Source organism: Dermacentor variabilis, chromosome 4 (genome assembly GCF_050947875.1).
Source record: "Dermacentor variabilis isolate Ectoservices chromosome 4, ASM5094787v1, whole genome shotgun sequence".
Lineage (NCBI taxonomy): Eukaryota > Metazoa > Arthropoda > Arachnida > Ixodida > Ixodidae > Dermacentor > Dermacentor variabilis.
Window position 1 is genome coordinate 10,344,891 of NC_134571.1, and position 25,964 is coordinate 10,370,854.

At 47.3% G+C, this 25,964-nt stretch overlaps 1 protein-coding gene across 3 annotated transcripts in view; it reads left to right on the forward strand.

The window, feature by feature from the left end:
• Positions 1–229: 229 nt before the first annotated feature.
• nwk (FCH and double SH3 domains nervous wreck) overlaps positions 230–25,964 on the forward strand; it is a 202,631-nt gene continuing 176,896 nt past the window's right edge. For all 3 annotated transcript variants that reach the window (XM_075688106.1, XM_075688108.1, XM_075688107.1), the window contains exons 1-3: positions 230–538; positions 1,182–1,279; positions 23,769–23,814. In XM_075688106.1, coding sequence (XP_075544221.1) covers positions 518–538; positions 1,182–1,279; positions 23,769–23,814 — 165 coding nt within the window. In that variant the 5' untranslated portion in view covers positions 230–517. The remainder of the gene's footprint in view (positions 539–1,181; positions 1,280–23,768; positions 23,815–25,964) is intronic.

The following is a 25,964-nucleotide window of genomic DNA, read 5'->3' on the forward strand; positions in this document are numbered from 1 at the left end:
GTTGAAATGTTGAATGTTCGCACAATCCTCGTAAATATTAGACGCAATGCGTTTTGGTTTCGCGCCATTTTATCCGCTCTTGATCCTAGTGGCCTGTTCATTCGCTAGAGAGCGCCATGCGCACAAGCATAGAGCGCCCTCTGTAACTTGAGCCGCGAAGCCTCGGCGACGCGCCCGTCGCAGCCCCAATGGGGAAGTGCTCGGGAAGCGCTTGTTTCCTCGCTCTCTGTTCCCTGCACCCCGCGACACCGAAACTCCCTCCTCTCGCTTCAATCAGGGAACGCAGAACCGTGCGCAAATGGCGCCCGCCGTTGGTAACGCCGCCGCGGTAGCGTTCTAGCCCCGCAGAAGCCGGTATTCCGCCAACCTCCGGGCGCGCACCGGCAGCTGATGCCCTGCGGCGCGGTGGACGGAGCCGGCTGACGGTCATCCGAAGCGGCCGCACCTTCGCGGCAGCTGCCGTAGTTGAAGTGGGCTTCGCACGCCGTGTGGCCGCCGCCCGCACTGAACTTCTGAGATGCAACCTCCGCCGCGAAAGGTGGAGAGCCTCTACCGAGCTCCCGTCGTGGCTCGTCCCGCTTGCCTCTGCCCAATGTTTCCCAGTGGCTGTTCCCATTCCCGCTCACAGTGCGCGTCTCTGCGCGTTAGGGAGCCTTGAACGCTGTATTCCAAACGCTGTTTCACCCGTTTCGTCTGCACTCAAAGCTGGGGCACCCCTTTTTTCGCGATCGCAAAACGGGGAAGGGGAGGTGCAGTTTCGATCGCCCAAAGGCGCGGTTCGGCTTTCCTTCCAGGCTTTAACTGAACTCTGCGCTATACGATGACTTGAAATATTAGCGAGTAGCGATATCGCCACGCTGAGATTTCCCGAGATTGTTCGCACTCTCGGATGGTTGCGCGCACCGGTTACACCATCTCTGCACGCTGTTTGCTAATCTCCTTGTAGGTCGCCTAGTCGAACTAAGACCGAACGAAATCATCGGATGTGTGTGTGTGTGTTTTTTTTTTTTTTTTTGCAAATGTCTACTCTCTGAATGAAAGAAATCTTGAGAGGAGTACCGAATAAGCCCCGTCAGAAAATGGCGCTAAGTTTGCCACCAGAGTAACGATAACATCGCTACTTGCTGCAGCAGGGACATTCCAAGTAATTCTAATGCAGAACATTGTCTTTGCATCTTCAGGTGAAGGCCCACACACAGCTCAAGAACATCCACAATGAGCAAATTACAAAACTGCAAACGAAACATCAGCAAGACGTCGAGTTGCTTGAGGACCTCAGGTGAGAGAAAAAGCTGCATTTCGGGCATTTCTTTAGTGCCTGATGTTTGGTTTAGTATTTCTCAAACAAGTAACATACGGTGTTCAATTTTCTACAATTCTTCCTCTCTCGATGGTACTGCTAAATGTGGAAATAAGCCGCACGAATACAGTGGTACTTGCTTAGATTTAGGATATTCACAGAGGTGTCGAGTACATTTATGCTGCGATGTCACTCGGACATAAAAACTGCATTCATATAATTCTCCAAAGAAAATGATCGCGTGAACACAGTGTAGCAGTCAGGATAGGAATGACTAGCTGATCACGGGCACTTCAATCGCACTCGTGTATTAAAAGGCACCGTTAACCATGTAGACACACACGCACGCACACGCGCGCTCACCGTATTGCAAGCGGATTGACGCATAACCTTATTCTTATATATTTAGCAAAGTATTCCTCTGCACTGTTCAGGCTTCGCCTGCATTTGCGTGCTTCTACAGCCTATACTCTCACTTTCATTATGTTTCCTTTGTTTAGTCTATCTGAACAAAACGTATCCTTTAACGTGAGGCGATGCCGTGTGTGCCACCGTCGGTTTCACAGCCCGTTCGATGTGTTTGAGCCATATCATGTTGGACTTTCGGGGCTGGCTTGTTCACATTGGTGAACCACATGACCATCAGATTTATCTCGCGTGAAAACTATTTTTCTTTCGTTTGCCGATAACCTTATTTGCGAAACCAAGCGATAATTTCATTTTAACTTAACTTCGCTAACGCGGTCTCCTAGGAGTCCACCTTTAAAAGGCAATAGATGCTTATTTGTATCGCACTATCACGCACTCATACTTTCATTTAATAAACAGGCAACGCTGCTGCTCTTTTGCGCTAATGGCTTGTTTGCTACTCTATTACTCTTTCAGCCGGATGCTGAATGCGAGGGTTGTTGTACAAGAAAGAAAGCGCTCATAATCTGAAATTTCAAATCACATGCTTGATCATGTCGTGCATATATATATATATATATATATATATATATATATATATACTTCTGCATGTGGTTTTAGTTGATAATTTCAGTAAAAAGAAAATTAAACGCGGCCTGACGGATTGTACGCGACATCTAAATGTCGTTACTTCGTAATGAAAATTACTCACTAGAAAACACAAAAATGATTGTCTTGCCCTTGTTACTTTCTTTCAATGGACAGCACAGAACTTCGAAATCTGTACGACTTTGACTTTAGACAGACGCATGGACATTGTACCATTTTTCGTAACTAAACGGGTGATATATGCTTCTTGGGGCCTCACTGCGGCCACACAGCGTCTGCGACGCCGAAGAGCATCTTGCCTTGAGAGCTACATGGAGAAAAAAAGAGCATGTTTTCATATCGTCTATGTTCAATTTCTTTTTCGTAAATAACTCTTCCCTTTGGACCGTCCAGTTTCGCAGCCATACCAATTGTCGATCTTATCATAAAGCCTTTCTCTCAATGAAAGGCCATTGTTTAACTTACGTGTTTGCCTTGAGAGAAGCAGAAAATCTCAGTGAAAGGTGGGTGCACCCGTTATGTGTCTACGTGTGTGTTGAGCCGTTTCCTCTTCATTCTGTATGCGTGCCCTATTGACGCCAGCATAAATTAATAGTGGTATGTCTATAACGCACACGTGTCCCCTCCTCTTCCGTGCCGAAGCTGATACCAATTTACCATTTTCGCGTGGTATTTTGGGATATAATGACCTCTTCATAGATAGCCATAATATTTCAGAGAAGGTAAGATATATTCGTTCCAATTTTATATATGCAGTGGTTCTGTTGCTACTGTGTCCCAAATATGTTCAACAAATTTGTCTTCAGCTTCAAAAATTTATTGAATTTAGCGTTGATGACTGCACGCTCGGACCAGGTGGTGCTTGTTGATGCTGGCCCCTGCTTCCTCAACAAGAACCTTTGGCGAGTTTTTAGCATTGTATACGTGTTTATCAGTCTTCCTCTCATTGACGCTCAGAATTTGGACTTCGTTGGCATGCATGGACACTCGATCAGATGCAGAATTGTTATCTTGGATATCCTAAGTTGTTATTTGGGCTGCTGCACTTTGGAGCCATAATTAACAACGAAGTGCTCTTTTCATAAGTAGACAAAAGTACACAGCTATAAGGCATTCTCATTTAGGTTCTGTCACCTCAGGTCTGAGGCTTCGTTTTCTTGTGGTCTGTGGCCGTTAGTGCAAAGATGCCAGAAGCAAAACGTGCATGCGTGTGGACACCACTTCGTGACACATGTTCTTGCAATATCATAGTTTCTGTGCGTGAATGACTCAACAATGAATAAATAGTAATTGGGAAACAAAGCTTATGGAAATAGCCTTCTTCTAAGAAGAACAATGAGAAACGTAAACAGGAAAGGCTTTTAAACACGGTGGTGGTATCGGAGTCATCATGAACGGGTAGTTTTTGACCTATCTGGAGCATTCAGAAGTTCGGTTCCATGTTCGACTGCTTGAAACGCAACGCCCAAGGTAAAGTCACCCAGCTTTCAAAGGGAAACATTAAAAGGGAAGCGCTAGCAGGTGCTCTAGATTTTTTGGTGTGAGCGACTCCGAATCTGCCCTAGATGTGGCCACGCGACGTTGGTCAAATGTTTCGTTTAAAGGAATGTTCTATGGTAGAACTGCGAACAACAGCTTATGTAAGTTGTTCGTCAATATCTGTGGCCGGGAGGGCTCGAAAAAAGCTGACAAACTAATGTCAGAAGTGTTTGTGTCCTCCCTAAATGGCGTATCCTTACAGAACCGGCGGCTCGCACACAGTGGATTTATGCCACTGGCCGATGATACCATAAGGTTGCTTAGTTATCTATGCCTCAAATTATAGAACAAATTGAGCACAGGGTATAGAAGGTCGCTGAACGTGAAGTGCTATTAGACTACCGAAGATATTTCTTTCGCTAGGATGTTTCCAACGAGGGCCCATTGAGTGCTGCTCCGTAATTCCCACCGATGCGTTCGAACACTTGCTAAAAATCCAATGGGGAGCTGCAGTACATACGAAATGGCCACACGCAACATTAAAAAAGAAACCAGAAAGAAAGAAAAAGGCGCCTTTGGTGGAAATCCTTTATAAATATTGGACAGACGTACAAAGGTCATATCACAGTTCTGATAAAAATTACGTGTCGATAGGTCATTCTCTCGAAGCTGCTGTCATAAAGAATTACAGCATCACAGTGTACGTTATAATACGTTTGAACGTGAGCGCAACTCCATGTATGCGTTCTATTAACTAGAAAAGCGGGAGAAAAAATACACTTTCTCTCTCCTACTTCGTTGTCATTTTACCAACCGCCGCAAGACAAATGCCCATCCGATCGCCCAACCATCTGCGTTTCCTTTCCTCGCCTAACCTGTCATATCTTACTTTCTCTTTGTTCTTCTGTTAACAAGAAGACATTGCCGCCTGGCACACTTGCGAGCAAACTAAAGAACCATTTTACTGCTGGGCCCACTTCCCATACGAGGGCGTTTCATACTAGACCTTTTTGTTTGTGGCATGGCAATTCATCGTACGCCACGTGTGGCTGAGCATGTGAGGCCAGCACCAAACCATCTGTGAGCAATGAGACGACGAGCTAGTCTGAAAAGTCAGTGCTGAACCTGTCACATGCCTTCTGTACTCTCATTCTTTTGACAGCTTCCTTCGCTTCCTATCTATCAGTCACCTCTCTTTCTGAAGCTTTTCGGCATTTATTAACTCTTCCCCGAAACCATCTTGTAGCGTCTTCTTAGCTATATGGGTTGGTTTTATAGCTATATGGCTATATATAGCTTAGCTTTATAGGTCTCGTTGGTGTCCGCATTAGGAGTGACCTCTGTCTTTTTGGCTATAGAGCTCAATACTTCTGAGACATACATAAAATGTCGCAGTTTCGCCAAAGCATTGATTGCGTCAGCAAACTAGTAGACAGCTATCCGACGTAAGGATAGTATAGTAGCTTTATCGGCCGTATAAATTTGTAAACGTTCCCTTACCAACTAAATTATAAAACATGGTGCCACGCCATGCGGAAAGTCTCTGTCAAAACGCTCGAGTGAGGAAGCGTGGCAGCATGAGCGAGCGAATGGATCTTCGTGCTGCCTCTTGATTCAACACAAGCTAAGCGGCGAGAACACAGCACACACGAAGCTATCGGCCATCGCTACGCGATGGGAAGCGGCTTTCTCGCCGTTTCCCACCGACCGCCTTTTCTTCCCGGGACTTTGTTGCCGCTCCCCGCGCCACTACAGCTCTGAAGCAGTTCCAACGCGGCTGCCCCTGCCGGGGCCATAGCTGCCTTGGCGTGCTTTCTACACCATGAACCAAGAGCGCCAAGCGACCAGCTCTTCCGAGGCCCATGTTCTAAACGGGCGTGCAAAGGGCCTTCGGCCAATTCACCGCTCTGTTTCGATGGAGCATTTATCTACCACAACGTCATTTTCCTACGAGCAGAAGACGCAATCGGCGACGGAGAACGCCGCCGCGCGTTCCTCAACAACAACAAAGACGCCCGAGGTGGATACCGCGGGAGTGGCCGCCGATTCCATCGTCGCCAATTTTCCCTCCCAACAGCGAGAGGTGGACACTCCGACCGGGGAAAGGATGGAGGAAGATGCTGCCCCGAACATTTGCGACGACAAAACTGAAAACGACACAGGTGGCTGTTGGAAGACAGTCATACATAAGCGACGCATCCGTCAAACGCGCGCTAAGAAGCAAACCTCCGAGAACATCTTGGGCATTCCGGACGCCTCCCAGCCTACAGTACGCAAGCGCATTCGGAATCAGAACCTGCCTCAACTTCCTTTGCACGATGAAAAGATAATTCTGCGGCCTCACGCAGGACTTTGTCTCGATAAGTGGACGCGCCCAGAACTCGCCAGTGCTCTATGGAGTACAGCCGGCTTGACCACCGAGGATCGTCAGGACATCATATTCCGACTGCGACCTCAGCAGAACTTAGCAATCATCAGGACACCCCAGTCACACGTAGCCGACGCATTGTACAAGGTGAGGGAGCTGAACCTTGGTCAGCGGGTCTATCCCATCAAGACATATTTTGCGGCCCCAGACAACTTATGCAAGGGAATTGTTCCTGGCCTTTTGCCCGGTACACCGTCTTCCAAGCTAGTGGATGAGCTTGTGGCTCCTGGAACTCAAATACTTCAAGCACGAATGATGGGTCAAACCAACGTTGCGTTGGTAACATTTTAAAAACTTAAAGTGCCTCGCTACGTGCGTTTCTATGGTGCAGAACTCCACTGCTACCCCTCTCGACCCCGCCAACTGGTTTGCAAGATATGTCACAAGCTCGGCCTTGATTACTTTCCTACGCTGCACGTAGTCATTTGCGCGACGTGCGGGACTGACAACCCCATCCCGTCACATCCGTGCACCCCACACTGCAGATCCTGTGACGGGACCCACCCTACAGCGGATCCAAACTGCCCGCGGCGTGCTAGGCAGACACTGAACAAAGCTTGGGTGCGGAAAGCTCTCGAGAAAGAGCAGCGTGAACTCCAACCCTCCAGCGACCCGACCACTACCAGAGATACGGCGGAGACCCTAACGTCGCGCGCCCCAACCAAGGAGACCAGAAAAGTCCGGTCGGAGACCCGTTCGAGATCCCGTCGCAAGTTCCGCACCCGCTCCAAGTCTCGGTCCCGATCCCGCGAGGCATCGGTGCGCCTCCCAGAGAAGTGCCCTCCTTCCCCATGTTCCCAACAACCCTACAAGAAGGCCCTGCAGACCAACGCCCCAGCGAAAGTGACCCTGGTCCCTTCAGGGGTGCAGCGGACCCCGGAGAAGAAAACAGCGGACCCCGGAGAAGAAAATGGAGGCGCCTCGGGAGGTAGGTCGGGCGGAGGGTCCCCCACGGCTCGCTCCGCCCCGTAAATCTCTCCCTACCCCTTCCCCTAATACCAATTCGTTACCAAATCCCGAGCCTCTAATGGAAATAGCCCGCCTACGTCGTGACATGGAGGTGCGCTGTGAGCGCCTGCAAAAACAAATGGACGCGCTGGTGGCAGACATGAGCACTAGTATGCAGGCGGCTCTGGACAGGATAGACCGCCAAATGGAGGCGCTTCAAATAGGGATTACGGAGCAAGTAAAATCATGTATAGAGTGCACTTTCGCACGCATGCAAGTTCCTGAGCTTAGCGGTAACAACGAAAGCGCGCTTTCCGACCAGGGCTCTCGGCCGCAACCTTCAGATGTGGGCACCCGGCGCCCGCATCCCTATGCACGACCGCCTGCTTCCTCTCGCGATGATGATGGCACCGAGTAACGCGGAGCAACTAGTGGTGTGGCAGTGGAATTGTAGGGGATTCCGCCGAAAACGAGGCTTCCTACAGCAATATATCGCCACATCCACGAACCCTCCCGATGTCACCCTCTTACAGGAAGTCAATTGCACCCCTTCTTTATCCGGCTACAGCACGCTCTCGGGTGTCTCTCTTCTTGTGGGAGCCTTAGTTTCGAAACATGTTACATGTCGCATGCATACCACTAACATTGACATTCCTCACCAAATATTGGAAATAATTACGCAAGGTAAACGCAATGAGAGTCTGTTTATACTCAATGCATGCAGTTCCCCCCACTCGCGAACGCAGTGTTTTCAGCACCTACTTACAGAATTTGGTAGGTTTGGACGGGTTTGTGTGGTGGCCGGCGACTTGCCGGTTGACACGACGATGGAAACGACAACGCCTCAACCGCAAACTTAGGAAACGTATAGATCAAACTACACGGGAATCTCAGGAGTATGCAGAGATCCTTACGAGGAATAACTGGCAAGCATTTCGCGACCGCCTCTCAGGCACATTGAGCACAGCAAAAACGTGGTCGATTCTTCGCTCACTCACAGATCCCACCACAACAAAGAGAAAAACATCTCAACAGTTGCACATCCTAATGCACGAGTACAGGGACGATGTCTCGACAGTCCTCAGAGAGCTAGAGAAGCATTTCATACCCACAGGCCCGCCGCCGCAGTACCCTGTCTATCCTTATGTAGGCGAGGCGAACGAATTGCTCGATGCAGACATCACATCTGACGAGGTGCGGGTGGTCCTACAAGACCTACGCCGCAACGCGGCACCGGGAGCCGACCACATCCGATTCGCCACCCTTCGTAACCTCAGTGACGCGGATATTGACCACCTCACCCATATCTTCAATGATTGCTGGCGCAAGGGCATGCTTCCCCAAGCATGGCGACACGCCGACATCACACTGATCCCCAAACCGGGCAAGCCTGTTAAGGTTGAAAACTTACGACCCATCTCCCTAACATCCTGCATTGGTAAGCTCATGGAGCATGTACTCTTGCGGCGTCTGCAGCCCTTCCTCGAAGAAAAATCATTCTTTTCTAACTCTCAATTCGCATATCCGGCTCATCTGTCTGCCAAAGATGTGCTTTTACAATTGCGGGAGGAAGTCATAGGACCTCCGTCGTCCGCCCAAACGAGAGCACTCATCGCCTTAGGCATAAAAGGGCCATTCGATAATGTTGAACATGACCTCATCCTTCGCAATGTTGCACATTCACACTGTGGAATTCGTATGTACAACTATATCCGCGCATTTCTTCGAGATCGCACAGCCACCGTAGGAATGGGACCGCATCGATCCGGCACGATTCGCCTTGTAGGACGTGGCACACCCTGGGCTCAGTTCTTTCCCCTACTCTATTCAATATCGCGCTCGCAGGGCTCCCCCGGCTACTCGACCAGATCCCTGATGTCGCCCACGCTATTTAAGCGGACGACATTACTATCTGGTCGACACGGGGTTCCGACGGAGCCATCCAGGACCGACTGCAGCAAGCAGTCGATACAGTTTCCGAGTACGCGATAAAATGCGGCTTAAGATGTGCTCCGGAAAAGTCGGAGCTCATAATCATCCGCCCCCGGAGCCGTTCCTCTACTCCCCCTATCACTGTGCACGTGGATGGCGCACCGATACCACAGGTTAATCGTGCTCGTGTCCTCGGCCTACACGTCCAAGCGGATGGCAGGTCAAACTACACTGTGTCCCTTCTATCCAGACCAGATTGAGCAAATTCTGGCCATGATCCGGAGGGTCTCCAACAGGCGCTCGGGCCTTCGAGAAGAGGTACTGCTGCGCTTGGTGGAGGCATGCGTGATCAGCCGCCTTACATGCAATCTCCCATTTAAGCGGTTGACCCAAGCGCAACAACTTCGCATAGACGCAATGATTCGCAAAGCGACGAAGCTGGCCCATGGCCTCCCGAACTATACTTCCACACACCGTCTCCTTAACTTAGGGACACATAACACACTAGGCGAGCTGCTAGAGGCACATTGGGTCAGCCATCGCCAGCGCCTCCTACTCACTCCTACTGGCCGCCATCTGCTCACATGGCTAGAATACTCTGTCCCACCCCTTGAGTCTGAAACCCGTCCAACGATCTTGTCGTCAGCGATACGCCAAGCACAATGTATTCATCCATCGCCACGTAATATGCACCCCGAGCATGACAAAAAGCGGCGCAAAGCCCGTTCACGATACATTGGCCGCATGCTTGCAAACATCCCGGAAACACATACTTTATACACGGACACATCACGCACTCAAGAGGGCGTAGTTTTGGATGGCACCGAATCCCTGAGAGACTCTGCTGCAATGCGCGGAACAAATGCCGTTTATGGAGAAATTCTCGGTGTTGCTCTTGCAATTCGATACGCCATCCGTGTTCCTGAGGAAGTGTATATAATGACGAACTCGCAACAGGCATGCCGGGCGTTCCTATCAGGACATGCCATCCCGAGAGTTCCTATCAGGACATGCCATCCCGAGAGCGGCGCATCAAATTCTCAAACAGATCCCGCAAAATACACCAACCCCACCTCCCCGCATCCACTTTGGACCCCTAGTCATACCTCGCTGCCGGGTAACGAACGCACACATGCGGTTGCCCGAGAAATTTCCCTCCGGGCGACTCGGCGTGGTGAGGCGACTAGTTCAGAGTGGGGGGATCCCTTGCTCCGTTACAAAGACATGCTCCGTCATTATACACGCATTGGTCGCACCGAGGCCGCACCACCGCAGTCCTTCTCGCGGGAGGAAGCAGTGGCACTACGCCAGTTACAAACCGCAACTTTTCCAAATCTTGTCTCTCTCAATAAATTCTACCCACACTGTTATGCAGATCGTTGCCCTGGCTGTGGCAGCTCGCCCACAATCTTCCACGTCACGATTGAGTGCACTGCAAACCTCCTTCCTCCCTTGCCAACTCTCCTTTACCCCCTACGCAACAAAGAGCTGTGGGACGATGCCCTCCGCGACGGACCTCCCGAGGTCCTCCGAGCTGTGATACAACGGGCTCGAAACATCGCCGGAATCATCTTAGGGACCCTGGACTGAGGGTTCCTCCCACACTGCTCTCGCCATTCAAGTATTATTAATAAAGATGTTTTACTCTTTCTCTCTCGGTACGCCTAGACGCCTAGACTATGTTCCGATCGCAAAGCGCTTTCAAGGTAGGGCCCGCGCGACCATGTGCGGCCGCACCATACGCAGCCGCAGCAGGAGTAGAACCCTCCTCCCGGGTTCCTGCGTTAGACGGAAGAGGGCATGCTTCCTCCCCGCTTTCCTCCCTTGTGTGCGCCAGATTGAGCCGCCATCGTCGGCTCATCCTCGCAAGCTTTTATTCGCAGATGCAGCACTCGGCGCATGGGGACGATGTTATCGTCCTTGAACTCTATACGGAACATCACGGCCACGGCGACGACCGAAATGCGGCTGGAGTGCCCATATAATTGCTATGACAATAAAATTTGAAAATTGTTCAATTTCTCGAGCATAAGACGAACGCGGGCACGACACATGTTCAGGAATGAAGCACTCACGGTTCTTGCTCTTCCAGGCTGCCGGCAGTTTGGCAACTTTACTGGATAGGCTATCGGCGGTCTTTCGCCGGGCTACTCAGTTACGACAAAGCTACCACTCGAAAATTGGACGAAATCTGTCTCGTGGACGCTCTTTACACTTCTGGATACGACAGGCAGCTTCGACTGGCAACCCCGCCCGTTTGCCCTCGCTTCCAGCGCACCGTCCGACGCCGTACTTAAAGCGCACCACGACGGCGTTCCTTTGGGGCACGGTGCATGTTCAGGAATGGAGCACTCACGGTTCTTGCTCTTCCAGGTCAGTTATTTGAATTACTCTCGCTGTTTTAGGAGCAGTGATCGTTTCTTATTCCTTGTATCGCACCCCAAAGAGTTGTCTAAGGTCCTCAATCTATGTTGTGAACTGACAGCACATACAGTTGCCGAGATGCTCGTGTTAATCTCCGGTGACGTGGAGGAAAATCCTGGTCCCGATGAGGACGAGGTGCTTCCAGCTGTATTTTCTACAGTCCTGAGAATAGAGGCTGGCCAAAACGATATTCGTGGTGAGCTGTGTACTCTTAAGCATTGGCAGGCATCTGTGGACGTAGAATTAAAACAGCTACCTACCAGAACCGGCCGTACCGTGGAGTTAAATGTGATTCAACTCAGATTACCCGGATCAGATTACTCCAGTGGGTCAATTGCAGGAGGTATCTGTGAGAAACTAAGAGCAATAGAATCTCTCTGTGAAGACGCAGAAAATCACATGCTGAGAGATAATTTGCTCTTTTTTGGCATACCAGACGATCCACGAGATACATGCAGTCAAGCGCCGAAAACAAATTACTTGAAATGGGTTCGGAATATTTCGGCATAGCAATTGATCCTGCCAAGATAGAACGAGCGCACCGCTTAGGAAAATACGCTACCGAGAAATGTTGACCGGTCATTGTCAAATTTACCTTTTTTTTTTAAAGACAAGCAGATTCTATACAAGATTCCCAAACTAAAAGGCACACAGTTCGCAGTACGGGAGGGTTTTTTGATTCAAACAAGTCTTGCACGGAAAGAAATTATTAACTTATGCGAAAGTAAGAAATCTGCTGTTCAAGCTAAATATCGATAAACTGCGGATAAATAATTGTATCTTTATGTGCGATGCGACAACAGAAACCATCACGCAGTGCCCACAATAGCTGGTGCGTAAAAAGCCGAGTGGTGTGCACACTTATAATTCATACTTGATCCAGAACAGCAACTTACACTCGGTCCTACCCGTATCCTTCACAAGCATACGTAGAGTATTTCCCAAGAGAACAGAACCCTGCTCATATCTTGAAAACATCGACTGCGGTATTTTGTTACTAAGCGAAATTGAGTTACGTTTCGAAATTACTGATGCAGAGATCCTGGTTGATCACGGCAACTTTAGTATCTTCAGAAAAGACAGGAACGATCGGTCGGGAGGGGGTTTCTTATTATGCTAAAGAAACACAATAAATTCTTTATCATACACACCGCTACTCCGACAAAAATACTATGGGTGTGCGTTGCGTACAAAACGTCAAAGTCATTATTTGGCGTCGGCTACCGACCGCCTGACAGCCAAGATACCTTTGTCACTAACCTGCATGATTTTAGAAATCAGAAACAAGTTTCCAAAAGCCGATATGCATTTCTTCGGCGACTTCACCTACCCCGACATTGACTAGCTTGCTTTCGTGTTCAATGTCGGGATTTTATTAAGCTCACACTTAACTTTGGTTCAGTTGCAAGGCAAAGCGTACTTGCAACTACAGCGCGCTATTATACAGTACGGAAAGGGAGACAAGACGGACAATGCGCTCACACCAGAGTTAACACGCCCAGGGTGAGACGACTTACCCCGTCACGAACTGCGCTCTCCTGTCGCATTAATGGGTGCGATTCGACTCCTTCGCGGATTGAAGGTATTTACATAGATGCGATCTGCCGAAAATTCGATGTGACGCCGCACTTGTCGCATTAATATGTACGTCGTGCGTGTTCCCTTGTGTTTCCAACACCCGTTCTGCGTGGTGGAAGCATCTTGGCAGATGACGGCAGAGTCTATACTTGTGGTGAGCTCCATGTTACACGGAAAAGCAAATAGGAGCGACGCATGAACGCAGGTACGACCTTACCCTTTGTTTTGTCGTGTAAAACACTGCGCAAGACAGCTATTAACGTGCATCATTCGGGAGGCCCTTCTTTTTTTGGCATTGCTGGTGAGGGCACAGCCTTCGCCATAATTGCTAAATTGCCTGCTCCCACGTGCATTGTGTTGTCCATCTCTCGAAAGATGGCTGCGACATCACCGTGAAAGTATAGCTCCTAATGCTTAGCTCGCAGGTGTAAGAACCGCACTAGGTATACTTTCGATGCGCGAATGCTTGTGCATTAACTACGGATAGAGAAAATGGCGAACCTATATATGTCACTGCAGAGTCACTGGTTAAATTTTACCCATCTGCTCTTTAAGGTCAAAAAGAAAGAAGCAGTAACAATGCCATTTCTGGCCCTTTTTGTTTGTCGCCATATGCAAGTACATTATCGACAATTACCATAACCTACACCGCCTCAAATACTGAAACAATTGGAACAATTGCAAACCTCGAAATCAAGATTGAGGTTCAAGAAATCTTTCAAACATACGTGTATTTTCTTCGCTGCTTTAGTGTATAACTTCTTAATATAATGTTATTGTTTTGTTTTCCTTTTTTAACATGTTCTGATTAAGATTCGAATTCTTTATTGTTTTGATATGTTATCATACTTTGAAAATTGTAACACTTGTTGTGCTGCTGTTTGCTGCAGAGTGTCAACATGCTTTGGGCGCTGCAGCCTTTGCCAGGCAAGAATACTGCCTTTTGCTGCAGCACCTGAGACAGCTGTATGTGTCAAACAACAAATAAATGAAATTAAATGAAAAATTTACCAGCGCTCCATAATTTTTAGGGTGCAGTATTGGTTGGTTCCACAATTTTAGCCTGACGCGTCCTAAAGGCAGAGTCTATACCCTGTGAGCAACCTAGGTCCGCCCGCATAAATAAAATGGAGACGTCAGCTGTGTTCTACCATGGCGTAGATATGTATTCAACAATTCTCCTAGAAGGTGGAGATGCTGACTTCAAGGAGAAGCTGGCGATAATTGGTGGTTATGCACGTTGTATTTTTCCAGAGATACCGTATACACGATGTGATCACACGAAGAGCGCATATATCCACTGGAACCCAGGCGCACACTAAAACTGCCCACGTTCATAAACACTGCATAAGGCATACAGCTCTCCATAACATTAGAAGCGCCGTTGAGCGCATGCATCTTCACGGCATCTGAATGTCCCACACCTTCACGTTCTTGTGCACGCAGAGAACACATCAATTAAAGTGTAGTTCGTGCAGGCCTTTAGCGGTGCAATGTTTGTTCAGGCCTACTGAAGCTTCGCGGCACCTGACATTCTCAAGACGCATCAGTGTTTTAGAGCGGTCCATACTGAATCATTGCGTTCTACCAGAAAGACGTACCGCTGCGAACTCCACGTGACACTGAATAGCAGCATCGGCGCTTCTTTTCTCGGAAGCGGTACTTGTATCGATTCTGTTGAACTACTGTGGGTGGCTCCAGCATAGAGATTAGCATGAACCTTGCCTTGTATGACACAGTGGGAGGGGAAACAGATGCAATACAACTTTTTGGTGCGGTTCACATCTTTAGCACGCAAGAGGACTGAAGCCACTTCTACTTTTCAACTACTTTTGCATGCATAGTGACTTCGCGAACAAAAGAGCCGCTCGTGAGTCGGTGGTGATCACTCACGACTTACCCGTTTGGCCGAGCATGCAAATAAATATTTAGTGCCGCTAGTGCAGCTAGTTCAGCGGCAGTATCTGAAGTCCGGTAACTAAGCGTTCCCGAGATGGTAATAAACACGCCGATGAAATTCGCACACCTATCGCAGATGACGCGAGTCTTGTAGAGCATCACTTAAGATGTGACAGTGAGCATTGTAGCAGTTTTAATGTGTTCAAAAAGAAATTATGTCAGGGCTGCCTCAGGATTACACATATTGTTGTTGAACAGAACCACTGAAATCACGATCGGCGAGGAAGTGTGTTTCCACGGTGTTAAGTCATGAAATAACGGTTTTTATATTGTTTAGCAGGACCAATATGCGTACCACAGGACTACTGCTTGAATCAAGTCTGCATTCTGGCAATCTGGGAACAAATCACATGATAGGTCGAAGAAACTACTGCAGCAATAGCGTGGACACCGAAAGATTTCAGCGTTGTTCTAAGGTTCCTACAATCTATAGGTGTTCTTCAGCAGGCCTAACACACATGACTTTTGTTTGCATGATTGCGAGCTTTATTTTTTTTTTTTTGGAATGGGAAGCTTTCAGTACTACAGGGAGATTGCATTGCAATATTCGTGAGAAAAGCCGTAGCCACAGAAACGAAAGCTTTACGTTTGCGCACAACACATGAGGGGAAGTTTGCGCGTTGTATCCAGGGTTGCACTTTTTGCAGAGAGCCAACCTTCCTAATCTGGGACTTCTCCGTAAAGCAGCCCGTCACTCTCTATGCCATAAATTTCTTTTTTCACGGATCTCCTCGGACTCCCAACATTGTGCCAGCCTTCCGCCGCTCCAACAGCACCACTCACAACAAGGTCGTGTATCTTCATCCAATCTGTGCGATTGCCCATCTGTCTTCATTCTTCGTTTGAACGTCAAAGGACTGGAATGGCTTTCCCACTGGTGCTGTAGTTCATGGGAATCGTCATCGTTACAAATGCATTGTTGAAGAACTCATCTACAACTGGACGCGCCTAAACCTCATGTAAAACCCCTCGGGGGCCTTTGAGGCATTGTAAATGAATGAATAAATAAAAAAATAAACTAACGCGACAATAACAATAAAATTAGCAGCAGCAGGAGCTGCAGAATGTGTGTCGGCGAGCGTCATGAAGGCAAATGCATTCATTTCTCTGCATTGAGGTCACCGGCAAGAAGACCGCGGCGCGCGTGGTCGCGGCCGCTGGCGTGCAGCGCCCTATATCTGGCAGCGCGCAGGGCAATCGATATGGTCATCGCTGTACTGGGTACAGCCTGCACAGTGGGGTGAATGCAGGAGAACTGCGGCAAGAGGGCGTCCGCAAGCCCTTCCGCGCACTGCAAGATATTGGCCTCGCTCGTGAAACATGCATCGACGAATGCTGTACATGTTACCCGCAAACACGGAAGAGCGCTCCATTTTCCACAAACGCGGTTATTGTTGGTCACAATACACACTACTGGTACGCCATCTTTCCTTTTTCCCTTGTATTTCATTTCTGTGCATGCAATATGCCTCGGAGGCGCGTCGGCGGTCCTTCGGGGTTTACGTGTCAAACATCAACTATAAAAAATTATATTAGTGACCTTAAGGTTACGGGACGGGATTGTGTTCTGCTTGGCTACGCAAACCCTTTGGTCCTAAAAGACCGAAGCGGGTCTCAATGGGGTTTGGGTTTTCGCGTACGCAAGCCGCGTGTGTCTCACTATATTAAGGTGCATAGTATGAAGTGCGCGCATGCGACGCCTCTTTATACTTACTACAGGAAGCTTGACTGACATCATGGAAGCAGTTATCAAGACAGCACACTTGTGTTTAACCAGGAAATGGCGCCACGTTATAATTATAGCATTTGTAATTAACATGTCTTTGTTATATGTGCGAATGCAGGAAGTAAGGTATCCGCGCGGTGATGCAATTTTATTCAATAAGATTGAAGGGCGAGCTAGTTGGTTTGACTTCATTGTGGAAAGTTTTGCGCACACTGAACGAACACAACAAGAAAAGGGCACAAGGACCAGTGCAGACTGACAACTCCGTCCGCGCTGGTCTTTGTCCTTTTCTTGTCATCTTCGTTCCTATTGTGCGCAAAACTTTTCACAATCAATTTTATTCTCCAAGTGTGACTGGCCGCCTCATTACATTTTTCACACGCCGCCGCCTCCCCCTGCGTTGCTCGATCTTGTCTTTGACAGCACTGTGAAAGCACGTTGTACGTCACACGTTCACTCTGCGTCACAGAACATTTAAAGTTGAACTTCTCAATGCCCGTTCGCGTTGAATGGCTTTTATTAGCGTACTTACGTATTACATAAACGTCACGCTGATTGCTTACGAGGCAGATGACATACTTTGTTCAGGAACAGCGGACTTCCATCTTCACGAAAAGGTGTTCATTAGTTTAAATGTTGACACCTTTGTATGGCCACGTTCTGATAGCGCGCGTTGAGAGTGCGAATGGAAGATGGAATGAAGGATACGAATAGAGAATTGGTAAGACCTAATTAAGCCTTTTGCTTCATTTAGTTGGCTCATCGCAAAGCTATAGCAGAGCTACACGCAAAAAAAAAGAACTCGAAGGGACACGCGCCAGAGGATGACCCCAGATTTACAGCTATGTCCCGGTCCTATTGTACATGTCCTTCCTTTGTGCGTGTTTCTTCGTGGCCTTGCTTATACAATGGCAGCCTCAGCACCGTTGTGTACGATGTCCTCCTACAGGTCCCCGACCCTACATTGAGTGTTCGCTTTCTCCCTACACTTTTCTTTCCGTTTTTCTTTTTCCCATGTGGGGCTTTACTGCGAGGAAAAGTTATGAGAGCTAGTAAACGGCCCAGTTTTGTTCACTCGTTCACCAAGCCTTGGATCGGGCACTGCATGAAAATGTTTGAATGGTTATTAACTGCAAAAAGAAGTTAACGGGACGACAGTGATGACAACGAGGGACACTGGGACACGAAACCGACGACGTCTGTGCTATAGCGACGACAGCACGACAAATACAAAAACGGTGGCATCACTACAGCTATTCTACGGCGACAATGACTGCTGCGTGATAGTGACAGCGATAAAGATGTTGGCGCAGTAGTGACGGTAATGATAACAACACAGCATGATGACGACAGCACAACAACGACGATGACGTTAATTCGTTCAATGACATCCAACCCCCGTATTCAGGAATGCACCTTGACCTGAAGCCCACGGTTGAGTTGCTCAAGATAACGCCTGACCCGAAAGCCCCCAAAGAAAGGTATTCAATGAGCATGTTGTACGCGTTCACGCCAACCGTTATCGTGACCAAGTCAAGCATGGACTTCAAGTTTAGGCGCGTTCCTGAATACGTGGGTAAGGCAACAAGGAACTTTTTTTATGAAAGGAACGCTAAAAACTCGGAGACCAGCGAAGCTCTATTGCTCAAGGAAGGAAGGAAAAAGTGGAGAAGGAAGGCAGGGAGGTTAACCAGTTTAGCTTGACCGGTTTGCTACCCTACACATAGGAGCGGGATGGGGGGATGAAAGATGGGGAAGAACTATATAAAGTTCTATATGGTGGTTATGCCATATTGGTTGAATAAAGGCACAAATATGTAACTTCGCTGTTTGTTTCGTCTTGTTTTCTTTTTTCTACTTGTTTTAGTTTTCATTTTTTAGTTAGATATTATTTTTAATACACATTCGCGTATCAGCTCTGTTATTAAATGTGTCCGTCCCCTAAGACAATGAATGGCTCATACTCCCTTAAGCAATAGCTTACACCCCTGTAAACACGGCCTCCCCATAACGACGACAGAAGGGAAGTGAAATTCTACGCTGGAATGATGAGCGGCGACGGAGCCAGCGGTGGAAGACGACGACGACGAACGCGCGTGCAGTGGCACTAGCGCGGCTGGCCCCGAGAATTTTTTGACAGTCCTTTTTGATAAAGTTGTACAAAACATTTCTTTCAAAAACATCTTTTATTACCCTTGTGTAACTGAGAAAGGCGAGCTAGTTGATGGTCGATATTAGAATGCATAATGTAACCGCGCAAACGACAACGGACGAAGAAGGAAGCACACCGTCCAGTGTGTTTCCTTCTTCGTTCATTGTCGTTTGCGCGGTTACATTATGCATTCTATTACCCTTGTGCCTGGGACCTCTTTGGGTCCCACGTGAGACAAGCGTAGTTCAAGGGCACGTTACAGGTCCCCGAGCCCACAGGGGTATGTGCCATTGAGCTTGGACCCTTTATACTATATCACCAGGATCGACCCACGGGATGATTTGTTTTTGTCAACATCTCGGACACATCTTTTTTTCCAGATTGTAGCCATACACAGCGCCTTCGTAAAATTAATGCTGCACCGAAATATAAGTAGACGTCGTTGCGCCCCGCAGCTCAGCCAAAGCCACCAAAGCCAAAGCCACCAAAGCCAAAGTCACGGGTAGCTCATGAATCCTCTTGCATGTCCTGCTTCCGAGAAAATGGCGCTTCAGAAGCTGGCGTCCGCCACTACTGAATGTTCTTCAGATTTCAGGAAAGCGTTTTAGTGTGTCCAGGAATTCCCATCGGTAAAGTTTTCCGGTACCACAGGGATTCTCCTAAAATTCGCATAGGTGCCTGTAAGCAAACTGTTGGGAAGTCGGGAATCCGTGCAGCTAACGGAGTTTCCGTTGATGGGGCCGTGCCAGGTGCAGGGCGAAAGGGTTCCGAGCGACGTTTAAGAGAATGAAGAAAAGGATTGTATTAAAAAGTACATGGTTGAGTTTTACAGTACGGCTCCAACTACCGGAGCACACTATGGTAGCGTCTTAGTATGTCCGAGTGCCATGCTGTTCACGAGCGTCCTCCTTCCCTGGCCGTCTTGATCCGCTTTTTATGCCCTGCGTCGTGATGTTCAGTCGCTTCCACCAATCCGACGCCAGGAGACTGATGACCTCTTGTGCCGCCAATCTAGAGGTTTGTTTCCCTTTCCCTCCGATGGCACGAAACACGCACATCACTGGGCACGAACAGGAGAGCCGGAATGGTACGCTGACTTTCCGTGGATGGTATGCCGACTTTCCGCGATTGTGCCAAGTTATGCGGCTGACAAGTGTTAAGGATCGTAGCCTTGCACGCACCTCAACTACGGCGTGTACGTTCAACATCCCATTTGACGAGGCCGTCGGCTCGTTTCCCACAATTGCTACATCTGTGTCCGAAGTTCTGTCGCGGAGTGAACGGCCGACCATAACGGCCTTGGTGGGCTCTTCGTGACGGTCAGGAGAGACGACGCTGCTGTCTTCAAGCGAGCTGCCTTGAAGTGAGCGATGAGGCGTGACAACCGGATGTGGCCGGGGGGGGGGGAGGGGAGGGGGGGGGCGTACTCCGCTCTGAAGGGCCGCCGGTCACAACGATATCGAGGAGTCGTGAACTCATGACGGCTGTTAGCAGTAATTCAGGTAAGCAAATGAAATAGTCACATGGAATCTGGGGACTTGTCACTGTTCACATGTGTGAACAAATGTGGTCTACCAAGACATGCAGGGGGAGTTTGTTTCTACTACCCATGCCATGTTTTGGAATTTGACCGTTCACTTACATTTTATATAATTTCTGAAAAGAAATCTGCCCCTTTGAGCTTAGTTTCCTCAATACATGCACCGACAGATGAATAGACTGCACGAAAACACCCTAGTATGGGCTACTGTCGTCAGATAGTTATTATTCGGTTTCTTTTCAAACATTCAATGGGGCTAATATTCTAATGTGAATGGCCGAATCGATCAGTAAATCACCGAATAAACAAACCAACAAACCTTCGTTCAGCGGACGAATCAGCCAACGAGCAATACATGTTTCGAGCCCTTACTAAGCTGTGTAGTTATGTACGAAGAGTAGGCAAGCGGGGTTAATGAGCAAGCTTAGGGAAAAAAAGTAAATGACGTAATCAAACCAGCAAGAGCAGTCTTTGAAGTATCTCCTTTATTCTCCCAGCCTTCCAGCCGCAGGTTGTCCAAAAGCAAGCTGTCAGAGAGGAGGCATTCTGTATAGTGAAAGACAGCTACAGCGCTTGACGGATACATAACAAATATATTGCGCAGAAACTAACGATGAGGATTGCCGATGTAAGCGGACAGCCCGAACGAAAGATCGAACGAACGAGAGGGTAAGATTAAAGAGAAAGAGAGAACAAACTTCTTTTTAATTTTTTTTAAGCGAGTCCCGACCATCGACCACCAACCACGAAAACGGCCAGAAAGCCAAGGAAAGATATTCGCTCTAAAACGGCCCCTAGCAACAACGCTAACAATAGTGCAAACCATAGCGAAATTCCCAGAGAGGATGCGCGTGGACAGCGCTTGCGTGTACACGCGCCGAAGATGCGCAGCGCTGCGGCAATGGATGGATGCGAAATTCAAGCCGGTCGTCATGGTGATCGCTTTTTGCGTCGCCACGCTTTGCAGAAGATGCGTGGCCAACGTGGTTAGTCTATTCTTCCCGCTTTCTGTCACGACCGGCGCGGCTGTGTGAGAAAAAGAGCGCATGCGCTGTTCCCAGAAACGGGAATTTCGAGTGCTGCTGCCTGAGCGCACTGTCAGACACGTGCCTCTCAATTTACGCTGGAAGCAACGCGTGCCTGCCTCGCGATTGCGAAATTTCGCTGTCGCTGCGGCTTTTATTTGACGAACGTGGTGCTCTGCACGGTTATCGCATTTCCTGAAGTTCACCCGATTGTCGGGGATGCGCTCTGTCCGTCGTTCTCAGTTATCTTCGTAAATGTGGGCCTCCAATGTATCGGACTTCGAGTACGTGGGAAAGTTTGGCTTACGATGGAAGCGAAGGAACCCACCCGGAGCGCGGAGCACGGAAAGTGGCCGCTTATCGACAGTGCATGTGGGGACGTTGCATTTACGTTGGCGAAAGCGACGTTTACAAAGTTTCACGTTGCTGTGCTCTGTTTAAATGCAAATAGAATAACGTAAGATAACAGCAGCTAGAAGGTTTAATAGAACTTGTAATTGCACGCCTTACGAAAGAAATTCAGGAAACTGATTTTCTCCGTAAGCGACAACTTTGTTCGTGAACTGTAGCCACGACGGACACAGAGGAAATGCCCAATCGCTTCCGCGTAGCTGTCGTTCGCGCGTCGGCGGTTGGACATCCCACAGCGGAATGAAAAGGCGCTCGTAATTGCCACGCACACACGGCGCATTGTGTTGCCTGCGCTAGTGGCATCCCAGGCGGAAGACGAGCCCGCGTTTGCTTATCTTGCGTCTAACCACTATTCACATACATATGCGGAATTACTCTGTCTGTTGGGTTTTATCAGTCATAGCCTAGAGCCCTTTGTCATCAAGGGTGGCACGTCCGCGACATGACATCCTTCTTTCTCGTGTCTTTCTACACAAACTCTTCAGGGACTGCAGGCTGAAATCCAGTTTTGTTACATTTCTATCTCTCGTTGCTTTTTTTTTTATCGTGCTCATCTTTTTCAACCTGCGAAAAGACGTATAACACGGACTGTCATCCTGATCATGTGGATATTGTTAATTTGACTTGAGAACGACATATATATATATATATATATACATATATATATGTATATATATATATATATATATATATATATATATATATATATATATATATATATATATATATATATATATATATATATATATATATATATATATATATATATATATGTATATGTATATATATGCGGTGTTTGATTTTTGTACAGATTTGTCATTTACTTCTTGTACCATCCCCCTGCCCTTTTATGATAATAATAATAATAATAATAATAATAATAATAATAATAATAATAATAATAATAATAATAATAATAATAATAGGTTGTGTTGTACGTAAGAACTCCTGGGCGGTTCTTTGTGATCTTCGACGGGTGTGTTTGCAAAATTATTTAACGTAGGAGACCTTCATGCACGTATACGCAATAGCCCAGAAGAGGGATTTGCGTCCTTTGGATCTGATTAGTGAAACCTGAGGAAATGAAGGGCCTATTCAGAAAAGAAACTTGACCCGTAGTTATCAACTTGTGGAATTGGTTCCAATCGAAAAGCTTTTTTTTTTCATTATTGAACGCTACAGACAGGCTTGGTAGCTTGAATTCCTATTCAAGTACAATCGGACAGATATTAGCTTTCCGAAGGGCTGCACGCTGTTTCTTTTGAAGCTTACTTTCTCAAATCGTGTTCATATCGACCATCTGTTAGATTTCATTTTTTGCAAGCATTTTCAAGAGTAAGAAATTTTTGTGATCTTGCGGCAACGAGTGCGCGACAAGCACGAAGTCTAGGCGATTGCATAGCAGTCATATTCTCGAATCTAATTCATTCATGCAAGAGGAGGAAATCTGATTCTAAATTGCACCGCTGATTTCTTGTCCATTGCAAAATTGTTGCCGCTTACTGGAAAAAAGGAAGTTAGCACGCCACATATTGAAAGAACGCATATGTGGGGGGTTTTATGGCGTGTGCGGAAAGAAATAAAATGGAGAGAAAGAAGCACATTTTAATCGTAAAAGAGACAGAAAAGAAAAGAAGAAACATCGGGAGCCTACCCATGTCGTTTCGCATTCGGGGTTGCAGTATGAGTTCCAGGTCTTACTGGCAAAGCCAAAGCGCAAACCCGAAAGGGAGTGACGCATATCGGGAACTCCCATCCGCAGTAAACAATAATTTGATACTTGGGCGCTGCCGCCATTACTCAGCTCTTAATGGCATCACTCTTATGGTTCTTTTCTTTTTTGTTCCAGAAACTTCACCAAGATTCGGGCTACGGTGGAAAAGGAATACGGAAATGTAAGTAAAGCACCATTTCTGCTCAACAACGTCAATGCTTTCTTGTAATTCTTAAAATGAACAAACTAACAGCATTTTCATTCGAATTTAACTGAATTCTAGGGTTTCCCAAAACCACGATTTCATAATGAGGCACCCCATGGTGGGGGAGTCCAAATTAATTTTGAACACCAAGGGTTCTTTAACGTGTCTCCAATGCACGGGACAACGGCGTTTTATTAATTTCGTCTCCATAGAAAGGCGGCCGCAGCAGCCGGGATTCGATGCCGTGACCTCGTGCTTAGCAGCGCACCGTAGCCGCTAAGCCACCACGGCGGGTTATTTTCATTCGAGCACAGCTTAAGTTTTTCGAAACGTGAGTAAAGTTGCAGCCCAAATTAATCGTAAATTTAGTGGGTTGAGAGTTAAGAAATAATCTCAGCCAATACTATGCGGATGCGCGCCCACTGTATCGACACAGTAAAGAAAAAAGAATCTCTTAAGCTAGAAGTAATCGTGACAGGCACTCGTGATGAAGGACTCAATGTTAGCGAAGCTGGCTGCAAAAAATGGGGCATATCACTTGCCGAAATGAAAAGCTTCGTGAGCTTGATCGCAGGCTGGCGGCCACCTGAAAAAATCTCCCAGTATTTATGTATCTTCCTTAGTTAACCTAGCGGTGGGGATTAATGAACGAAGTTTCTAATTATTAACTTTAGACTAATATGTTGATATGTTTTTTTGTATGTGCGTGTGTGTAGTGCGTGCATATTAAAATAACATGGCAGCAAACTTCAGCGGTTCCTCCGGCTCTCACCTCGTTTAGTGCGGCAACAGCGTTCTTCCACAGTGAACACCATGCACCGTCTTATTTTCTATTGCATGCTTCTTTCTCACACTTTTTCGTTCACCCACTACGGGGACTAGACAAGAACACGTATTTTTTGGACTGGTTTGTTCAGTGGTTCCGTGCATTTTAGTTGGCTTCAGTGCACTGTGATGATTGTGGGTGTCAACCACTGTTTAAAGATTGTTTCGTCATGTGCAGAAATGCGGATAAGGATGCGCAGGAAATTGTCGAAGGCTGCTTGATTTCACAGAGGCTGGTAACTGCGTCAGCGCCGCGTCGATTGCTCTGAGCGGAAGGCAAATTGTCCGTGTGGCAAAATGCTGGTTTTCAAGTGCGTTGATTCCCACTTCCTGTTCGGGTTCTCGATGCAGGTGCCTGTGTCCTTCTGAAACGAAATCAGACGATCATTAGCGCACGTCCTGTAGTCTTTCATCTCCGTCTCGATTTAGTGCCATGACCTCAATTACTAGACAAGGAGCCAGCGGGTAAAGAGCTGTTTCTTAGAGCGAAGGGGTGAAGTCGTATAAAAAATTAATAACTTAATATAAGAAATCGAGAAAAAAATACATAATTAATTATTAATAAAATATTTTAGCAATTATAGTATTCAAAAGCTAGCTATAATTGTGTGATAGCGCCGAAATAATAGTGTGTGTTAGATAAAAAAGTTTTACTTTGTTTTCTTTGTGAGGTACGCAACTTCCTTTGTGCAAATCTAATTGTGCATAATGGGATGACATTTTCTTGTTAGATGTTATATACGAGCCTGGCATACATCCGTCGCAGCACAAAGTTCCTTTTTTCTTTTTTTCTTTTTTTTCCTTGCAGTTTAGCCCGAATAGCTGAAAATTCACAGCGATAGCAAGGTCTAGCGTCGCGCTGAAGCTCCTCGTGTTGTGTTCTGTACAACAATGCGTGGCAGAGACACGTTAGCGCGACACAACTTCTACAGACGGTTTTTAAGATGCGCTTGATTGCTACAACAGTCGGTAGTTAACACGGTAACTTTCTAACATTAAGGCCCAGTGCAAGTTGTTGTGGTCAATCTTTAAAAAGCAGATAAGTCGTACTCGCTTGTTTGTTCTCTTATCGGGGCGTTCACTTTCAAAAACCTTGCGCAGCACAAGGAGTTGTTCTCGTTAACAGCCCATAATTTTCAAAATTGTCGTGCCTTTCTGCCAAAATAATAAAGTGACTGGCCAAATGTCTTTCTTTGAACACTAAATAAAAATTAAGAAATAATTAGAACAGCAAATGTGTTCAATAGCGTACTCCTTTTCACCAAACCCGGGAAGCTTGAGCAGAGAAGTATGAAGTCTAT